This window comes from Solea solea, chromosome 13 (assembly GCF_958295425.1).
Source record: "Solea solea chromosome 13, fSolSol10.1, whole genome shotgun sequence".
Classification (NCBI taxonomy): Eukaryota; Metazoa; Chordata; class Actinopteri; order Pleuronectiformes; family Soleidae; genus Solea; species Solea solea.
In genome coordinates, this window is record NC_081146.1 from 3410041 (window position 1) to 3420489 (window position 10449).

Consider the following 10449-nt stretch of genomic DNA (forward strand, 5'->3'; position numbering starts at 1 on the left):
CTTAAATCAAGTGCTTTAAGTCTCCAAGCTCACTGGGGTGAAGACTCCTCACATTGTCTCCACAATCCCCTCCATAAATGTGTTGTGAACACATCTAATTCTATTTTTCCCCACAGATATCACTGCTTTGATACATTTTTAAGACAAACTCTAGTTAAATATTAATCGTATTTGCATTAGCACAAATGACAGTCAAATTATTAACTCCATACTAGAGAAATAAAGATATTGTCTCTAACATGGTGTGATTTAAAAATGACTAATTGTCGAGTGCCATCTCAACACCATTTTTCCTTCTCAGATCCATCCATAAGTCCTTTGTCAACCATCTGTATTTCCACAAATATCATTTTTCTTCTATTGTGGCCGAGCCTTGCTTACCGGTCTCCCTTTGAACGTCTCTTCTGGTGCTTCTTGCCTTTGGGTCTTCGCTCGCTGCCCACACAGTGGCTGCCACCTGGTCCCGTGACCTGCTGAGACTCCAGGCCCTTTGACGATTTCTTGAAGGTAAACTCGACCGCCTCACCCTCCTTCAGGCTGCGGAAACCCTCCATGTGCAGTTTGCTCTGAAAACAATTAGAATGGGTTAGGGCTGATTTATGCTCTGTATTTATAGCACTTTTCTAGTCTTGAGAACCACTCAAAGTTACAGTTCACACATTCGTACAGTGCATTGATTTTTCTATCACACGTCATTCATACACATTCACAGGTTGTCGGCGCAGCCGTAAGGAGCAACGCGTTGGCGTGTAGACTAGTGGAGCAAGGAATCAAACCCACAACCTTCCATTTGAAAGACAACTCGCTCTACCACTGAGCTACTGTCAGGCTTCAGTTAAATGATCATTCTGTAATACATTTTTGAATGATGAAGCATTATTATCAAAAAATATCAACGTCTTTGTTCTAATCCAGGTAAAATTATTATGAATTGATTTATATTTCGGTTCAAAAACAGTTCATTGTTAAAACTGTGATAGATCCATCCATCTTCTACCACTTCATCCTCCACTTGAGGTTCGCTGTGCCACTCTCAGCTGACATAGGGGTGATAAGCGAGGTACACCTTGGACACGTCACCAGTCCATCACAGGGACAAACTACCATTCACTCTCACAGTCATTGATGATTAAATTACTAACTCATTAATAGCCTCGATTCAAACCATTGTCAGACGAGTTCACAAATGCTAATTATGCCTATTAGCTATAAATAAAATAGGTCCAATAGTCATTAATTGGCACTGAGATCCTGTGTCACCTGGTGGCTTTCCCACTCTGCACACAGGAAGTGATTTGACTGAAGCACAGATTCTTCTACTCAAAAACCTGGTCGTTGAGCAGTTTGATGGGATAAATTCTTCTTGTTCCCGCCCGCCCCATGCTGCTGCTGTATATACCCAAATGCTCCCTCAGTCACGACCGATAGTGAAGGATGCAGCACACAAATGTTGCATTGTTTCTGGTCATAAAGGCCAATCAAGGGCAGAATAACATTAACATTAAAAACAATTTACACACTGCAGTTTTTCCCCACGTGTATTGTCATTTGACTTTTTCAAACCCCCCTCCCCACGGAAACAGTGCAGAGACTTTGAACCTTGAGAACCAGCCCACACCCACCAGCTCATTCTTCACTGAGATACCAATCGAGTGATAGCACTTATCAGGTGTCTGGTATTTTCAGGTCATTATTAAGTCTCACCTGATAAATAGACAAACACTACAAAGCTGGTCCTGGTCTGTAACCCTGTGCCCTGCTGCACCAGTTCCTTGATGCTGTTTTGCCATTTTTTCTGTTGTTTTTGCTGTGTGAGAGGTAAAGCTGATGAGGATAACCTTCAACCCATCCCCCCCTCCGGAGGAACAGCATTCCACACTGCTACCCCCACCCCCACCCCCATCCCTCTTCCCACCCACATCACATAGTTCGACTAACACACTGACCATCACCACTAACCCTAAAAACTGCAGGATGCAGGGGTTAGTGCAGGGCGGGGGGTGGGGTGAGAAGGCAGGAGGGCTTCTCTGGGAGGTTGGGGGGTCAGGGAGACATTCCTTGGATAGTTGTTTGGCAGAGAGACACGAAAGATTAAAGTCAAGGGACAGCACAAATGATTGATGTGCCCCTTTGATTATAATGAATATGCATTTGCTTATAATGCTTAAATATGCAATGCAACATCTTTTTTTAGGGGGAAAAAAACGTGTTTGATAAATGACAACATTGCAGAGGCTTAATGGAGGAACAATAGAAGCAGTTGTTGGAGCAAGAGAGCAAACACGAGCCTAACCTCCTGCTTACCTGCATTTTCATTCATCATTCACCTCAACTGACCTTTCTACAAGGTCCATGCTGATACAAGGGCCGATCACCTCAACAAAGAAAGGAATATGTCCAAGGAAGGAAACGTGAGATGTGGTTTTAAGGATGAAACACGGAATTGTTAACACAACATTGAAAACCCCTTAAATTTCTTGAACCCATTCAGACCGAACGCACTCTTTCATTTTCTGTAAAACAAAAAAACGCCACCTAAAATTAAGGGACAGTATTGCCAATGTTCACTAAAACCTTTATTCTTAAGTCATTGAAGAGGACATAGTGTTTTCTGGCTCATTATAATACATTTCACCAGTTATGTGTCTTGAAAAACTATGATATCATATCAAATTTGCACAGGTTGCACAGACATTAACATGGACCATCAGGTCTTAAAGGCAGAAGCAGGCAGATCTGCATCCAGTCTCAGTGTATATTAAAACAGGCAAAGACTTGACAAAGGAGAAAAATCAATCATGTACTAGGGTGGTTTTAATGGACATTAAACCCATCTTTTCTCTGCAGTCTGTAAAAACACACTGAGCAAACAAAGGTTCAGCAGTTTTCACTACATATCAACAACACGATGTAGAGAGGAGAATTTAGAGAGGAGAATTAAAAAAAAGACACAAGTAGAAAAAAAACACTTACGTAAACATATCTCCAGCTAGCCATTGTTAGCCATTGTTAGCAATAGCAGTCAAAAACGTGGTATTTTGTGCACACAAACACTGCAGCAACATGTCTACAACAAGATAGTATTATACGTAATATATCTAAATACTGTGAAATAAACACTACAGAGGTAATATTAACGTTTAATGTAGCATTGTTTGTATGATGGCAGCCATCTTGGTTGGTGAGGTTGCGCCGAGTTTCCCAATTTACAATTTTGACTATAAATGGAATTGACCATGAATCTCTTTTCCATTTTTCCATTAAGATAAGTGAAGCTACATCTGTATTAGCCGGGCGTCAATTCATAGAATGAAGTGTGTCCACCTCCACAACACTAGGTGGTGATATGCCCCCTTTAAGCTCGTTAGTATAAGCCCCAGTTGACCTGTCACAGGGTGAAACCACTTTAACTGACAGCTAATTAGTACCACGTTGAGCACCATTATGTCTACCATCCATTAACTTCAAATATGAAATATAATATTCTTTAAGGATAAATTCAGTCTTCTCATCAGTCCAATAATGCTCTGCTCGGGATTTCTACATGTCTTCAGTTGTCTCCACCTCTTGTATTCCTGCTTCCTCTTTTATTTCCAGATAAAACCCTGGGGCAGGAACTGTGCCTATAAGCTAGTTTGGGTGTGGTTAAATGTATACAGAACCAATTTAGCTTGATACATTTGATTTGGTAAAAGATGTAAATGTAAACATACTGACTGTCCCAGTTTAATAAGGATAATGTCAGATTTGATTTTTTAAAATAAATTCATTACAAACAAAGCCAGTGACAGTTACAGGCTTCTTTCAAACACAGTGTCAGCATAAATATTTCTCTTTTACTTTGGAGAACACTAAACACGGTTTACTTTGCTGTCTTTCTAGCATAAGCCCATGTATGAATAGTGTCCGTATTGTGAGGTAACTAATTTTGTCAAGAATGTGCTGGAAACAAAATGAAGAACAAAACAACGGCAACACCTCAGACTATAGTGAGCAACTGGTTACGATTTCATGTATTTTACTTCTGTCACCTTTCAATCAATCTTTCATTTGATCCGAATGATGAATTAAAAACATTAAGCACTGTCCCAATTAATGAAAATGAAGGTTCTCCACAAACATTCATTATAATTATGTCAGTGACCAGAAGAGTAATGTGTGTAAAGAGTGTTGTGCCAGAAATGAGGTGGTAATTGCCAAAATTAAAGAAGATGAAGAAATTGCACCACGGTCTTGTGTTCCCACCAATCAGAGCTGAATCCACTAAAAAGTCATTTGACCCAAGAGTGAATGTCGATTACACACATTGGTTTAAACCCAGAAATGAGAAGAAGTAGACACTAAACCAAAACCAAGCGGCTCATTTCTAGTATGTGCATGTGTGTCTCGCTTGGAAAATCTCAGGGTTATTTGCTGCAATTCTCAAAAAAAGCTGAGATGCTTTATGCAAATTAAACTGTTTCATCTGCGGTAAGGAAACACAAATTGGTGAGAAATGACATTTATGGCAACATATACATCCACAGAACCCCACTCCCATCAGTCCCCTCTCTCTCTCTCTCTTTCTCCCTCTCTCTCCACTCTGGTGACCGTTAACCCACTTCCTCTCCCATGTGTGACCTTCCCCACCCCCATAACGGACTCTCACCAGCCACATGCCCACACCATATTAACACACACATCTATATGCAGGTATAGGACCAGAGTGGGGCCTTTTCACTGACATTCATGACATGTTGAGGCATTAATGGTGGGGTCTACTGTAACCTCTGTCATTAATGTGTGAGGAAGCTGTGAGGCAGAGAAAGACATCAGAGCAGTGAGGGACAATAGCAGGGGTGCTGCTCCGACAAAGAGGGGCTCGGTCACGGCTGTGGGCTGCCTCATTTGGATGCATGGCTCTATTGTCCACCTGCACAAAGGGCTGGTGGACCCTGGGAGTTAATTTTCCTCGACACGCGGCCACTAATTTCAGGGCTGAGGCCTTTTTACATTTCCATAACCCCTTTCCATCCATCATTGACACACGTGCGGCGAACATTTTTAGTGACAGAGAAAGGAAGTACGTCTCTGGATGGATGAAGTAAGAACAAACACAGTGAGTCGACTGTGTCTCAAGTTTTCGTGATGCCACTTTGAACTTGTTTGATGTCAAGAAGGGTTGGGTTTTATAAAAGCAGCAAATGATGGTTTTCTGATGCCAAAAAAAACTCTTTTTAATTTCCTTTAACCTTCTTCTGTATAATCTAATCTAAAATTGTACTTTCCTAATGCAGAAGGGCCGGGAGAAGAGCTTAATTTGTGGCCATGTGGCATACATTTCATCATCCATCTATTTCCACGTTGGTCCACACAGACCCTATATGGACTAATCCAGGCACGTGTCCATTTTGATTCCATATGGAATCTGTGCATTCAGATTGTGCAAGCTCCCTGTAACACAATACGTTCTAGTCCAGTTGGCGACATGCTTTTATTTTTGATTAAAAAGTGACAACAAAGAAGAGAATAATCCAGTAAAATAGCTTGATATTATTTATGAGAAACTTTGCTGTATGCAAATTTGTACAACTTGGTGCTCAAAAAATGCAAGGACATGCAAATTAGGGTCTTTTCCTGGTGAGAAATCAGTATTACTGGAATAGAATATGAGATTATGCATGAATGAAACGCCAGACTGATGCAGACCCTTGTTTAAGTGTAAATGGAATTGATGGCATTTATGGATTTAGCATGTTGTAAATTGGCCCTAAATATGGTATTTTACCATCGTATTGTCTTGAGACCTCATGACATCCTCCACACTAATATCAGAATAAATAACATTTTCTCTTTTCATTCACCGATTTCACTGAATTTTGAGCGGGTTTTTCACACCTTTGATGTTCCCAGCATATAGTCTAGTCATGTAACTTTAGATTATTTTTTATAATTGATTAATTGAGTAATCGTTAGGTCCATAAAATGTTGAAAAATGTGAATCAGTGTTTTTCCAAACCTGAAAATAATGATGTTCTTAGATGTCTTCATTCAGTTTTAATGATTTCTTTGTTATATGGACTAAAGAAAGCAGAAAATATAGAAGAAATAAAGAAGCTGAAAAATCAGAATTGATGATTAATTTAGTAATCGATTAATAATTGATTAATCTAGTCATTGTTTCAGCCATAAAAAAAACTATATACATAGCTTCCTTTGGTTCTTGCAGTTAAATGTGTTGATAACTAGAAGGTGTACTACTTTGTTTCATAGTTTAAAAGGGTATAAATCAAATGTAGTGATGATTTCTGGCTTCATGTTATTACATTTGACTGATCACATTAGCCTGCGATGACTGAAATAAGGGAGTGATCAGAGAAAAGTGGAGGCTTTAGTTAACTGTAGGTTTCTGTCCCCGGTTCAACTCATTCTTTGGTTTGCAAAATGACTAATCAAGCGCTGACTTCCTGTGCGTAAATCTCTATATGCATCATCAGGAGTAGAAAACACGCCGCAGGAGTTTGACACTAAGAGAACAAACCAGACGACGAGTTTTCTTGTATGCATGAATATATACTAAATCACTCTTCAAGGTGAGGCAGATGCACTTTTGGTAGAGAGAGATGTCCACTCAGCCAGACAGCCTGCAGAGTGGTGTCATTGTGGGGATGTGGACAAGGAAAATTTGCCCAAAGCAAAGCCTGCACCCCCCCATCCCCGTTTGCTCTTGAAAGCTTTTACAACACACTGCCACACACAACAAAGATCCCCCTTAATCACTTTATGACAGGAACTGTGAGATGAATGAGCAGCTAGTGGAGTCTCCTCTCATTCACATGCTAAGCCTTTCTCTTATCAGACAGCAAGGAAGGAGTGGGGTCATCTCACCCCACCACCACCGGCTCGACACCTCCCACTTCACCATTAACACTTTTTTAAAGAAAAGGTAAGTGAAGATTTTAGCTCAAACCTGCATGAACTGCAGAGAAAACGTCAAGTGAAGAATCAAATGTTCACAAATGCCGTTTTAAACAAAGGAAAATTTAAATGTGCCGTTTGCCCAAGGTTTTACATTTTACTAGATTCAGTTAACTTATTATATTTAAGTTTATATGTTCATGTTTATCTACGTATGCATTTCATATGGTGTGCATTTGCCTATATTTAAAAAATAAAAATGTTTTAAAATGAAGTCGTTGTTTTGTGTCATGTCTTGTATGAAAACAAATAGTGATCATGAAAACTGCCCAAAGAGTAAGATGCATATTTAAACTTTGCTGATACGGCTGATATTTTCAACTCTCCATCAACTAATTATCATTTTCTTTGTTGAATAATCTGATTCTTCTTCTTAATTAATCGATTGATTTTTTTGACCCAAAATGTCTGTAAATGTAGATCAGTTTTCCCCAAACTGCAAATTGTCCTTGAGATGTCCCTCAAATCTCATTATCTCACCTCAAGAGGTTGGAATCAAAGAGAATAATCACTCATAATCAAAACGTTTGGCAATTCATTTCATATGTGACTGAATGATAACGTCAGTGTCCATTATAATCTAAAATACCACCAGACTGAGATCTCAATTATGTTTTTGTTTAGTCATAGAATCTTAGAAAATGGTGGTAAAGGTTGATCAAACTAAAAATATAATTATAATTATAAACTGCCTTGAACATATCGAAATGTGTGTATGGCTGACAATATTTGATAAAATGATTAACTGTCACAGTCCGTGTCTCCATTGATGTCAATCCATAAATAACTCACGACTGTTTGTGAGGAATCATGATGTGCAACTGATCCACTGTAAAGTGAGCGTGGGAGTGGGCATCGACCACCCACACTTCCACAGCTTCGGCCTACACATGATCAATTACACAGCTAAAGGATCCGCTTTCACGCAGCTCTCTCTCTCTCTGACAACACACACACATAAACTATGAATTCATAACCCACGCAGTGACGTCAGAGGGTACGTAAAAAGTGTGCGGGCTTTTTCCGCCACAATTCACAATTAACTCCATATCAGCCTCTATGAGAAAAACACGTGGGGAGGGAGTCACGGAGCCTCCACCAGCCCCACGCACACGCAGTATTACAAGATCCACCAGTTTAAATTAAACCAGTGGTACCAGTATTTAAATTAAAACTTATTCCACACATTAGAACACGTACAAAGTCACTAATACTTTAAGTATTAGTGTGTTTAGTCTCGTTTGTGACGGATTAACGCCCGGTGGAAACAGCCAGGTGAGATTAATTAATGAAGAGGTTTCACCTGCGTTCACGTGGAAGTGTGGAAGTGACTCGTTACATTTCTTACCTGGTGGACAAACACATCGACCGGTTCCTCCAGTGGCTCGCCCTCTCTGTCGGTCATGGACAGGAACCCGAAGCCCATGCGCACGTTGAACCACTTGCACATGCCGACGCCTCGGAGAGGCTGAGAGTCTTCCTCGGTGCTCGGACCCTCGTCCTCCTCGGTCTTACACACTCCTGCAGCAAACACAGCGTGTGTGTGTGTGTGTGTGTGAGTGAGAGTAAAGTTACACATGATCCATAAACACAAAGCTGCAGTAGGTTCACTTTTAAAATGGTGGATAACTAACTCTTTTCTGTTACATCACAGATCGATTTAAGATGCATATTTAAAAACAACCATAAAAAAACAATATATATATATATATATATACACACATTGAAACACAATTTTAAATGGATTCATTGGCTGCAGTTTCATCAGAAAACAAAGTCAATGTAGTCGTTAACAATAAAACATAAAAATGGAAATGTAAATGAACAGATTAAATGACTCAACCTGGGAATTCCTGGTTCGAAACGGAGCCCATGTCTTCACCTCTACCGTGAGTCAAAATTTACTCCCGAACTACACTTTCCTTTTTTTCCTTTCTCTCCTTTTTTTGGGGGAAAAAAAGAAAAAGCCTGACGCTGGGGAATCCTCACTGTTTGCCACTTTCACGCAAAATGCAGCGCAGCCACACACACACTGAGAGAGGGAGGGAGGGAGAGAGAGAGAGAGAGAGGGAGGGAGGGGGGTAAACAAAAGAGGGCTGGCACCCCCTAAACAATGAGAGGTAAGAGGGGGGGGGGTAGTTTTTTTCTTGCTGAACAACCACCCCCTCCTGGAAAAAAAAAGTCCTAAAGACAATGTGAGGAAAAAGGCAGCCTCTCACACAGAAACCACTTCAGCCATTCACACACAGAAATACCACCCCCCCCCCACACACACACACACACCCCCGCAAAAAGGAAGAAGCTCCCATCACATACCTTCTGCCATGTTTGAGGACCACTGTCTTTATTATGTCCTCTGCTGCTGCTGCTGCTGCTTCTGACGCTGCGCGGCCGTCTTTGTTTACTGCAGTGGTCAGCAGCTCTGCTGGTCACTTCCAGATGACCATTCACACACACACACACTCCTCTCGGTCACGTCCACGTGATTCACAATTATGGTCCCCGAGGAATAGATTGCCTTATAGAGTGGGGCCCCAAAAGCGTGGAAGGCCACCAATCACTTCTAACCAAATTATATACACATATTATTCTAGTGTATTTCAGTGATGTATCAAAAATATTGACATTTAATTTAATTTCAATCCCTACCCAGTTTTATGTGTTATTATTATTATTATTATTAGTAGTGGAATTATTGTTATTATTCTTATTCTTCTTCTTATTATTATTATTGTTATTGTTATTATTAATACTAGTAACAATAATAATAATAATAATATTATGTGCCTTAGAAAACAAAAAACAACATCCAGTTTAAAGACTAATATTGACATTGAATATATTAACCCAACCCAGTTTTTTATGTACTATTATTAGTATAATGTGCCTTAAACAAAAAACATCCAATTTGACATATTCAAATTTTAACGGAGTTGAAGTTTGTATTTTGCGTGTTTTTAATCATACTGAACTTTGGAGATGAGTGTGATGGAGAAAAGGTTGATGATACAGATGAAACGTGTTTTAAAAAAAGAAAGAACTCTCCCTCTCGCCCTCCTATTGTTTGAGTTCCCTTTACAAAAAACAAAACATTATTTAGTTTTTTGTTTTTGAAACAAAGATGAAGGTATTGACCAAAATATGATTTACATCAATCCTCAAAATAAATGAATTAATGTATTAGTAAATAAGATGGAAACGAGGCTGCTCTAACGAATTCACGGATCGATAGTGATTGATCACGTCACGTTACAACGTTGACTTGTGTCCTTACTGGTTGATGGATGAACGAAAGACAGAGAAGTGATGTTTGTTTTTAGGCCACAGTGAAATCCTCAAAACATCAACACAGCAATAACAATTAATAATATGTTTTATAGTCGCATGTAACTGTAGACAGCACGAGAGATTAATCTTAAACAAAATGTGTTTTCAAAATTATATTATATTATATATAAATGTGATGAGCGCATGAACGGTTCCTCGATCTTC

General features: G+C 39.6%; 1 protein-coding gene across 1 annotated transcript in view; it reads right to left on the reverse strand.

Annotated features, from left to right (window-relative positions):
* The window catches only part of lin28aa (lin-28 homolog Aa), a 17895-nt gene extending 8910 nt beyond the window's left edge, over positions 1–8985 (reverse strand). Inside the window, exons 1-3 of the mRNA XM_058648896.1 lie at positions 8801–8985; positions 8306–8478; positions 382–566 (exon numbers count right to left, since the gene is read on the reverse strand). Coding sequence (XP_058504879.1) covers positions 382–566; positions 8306–8478; positions 8801–8831 — 389 coding nt within the window. The 5' untranslated portion in view covers positions 8832–8985. The remainder of the gene's footprint in view (positions 1–381; positions 567–8305; positions 8479–8800) is intronic.
* Positions 8986–10449: the final 1464 nt, after the last annotated feature.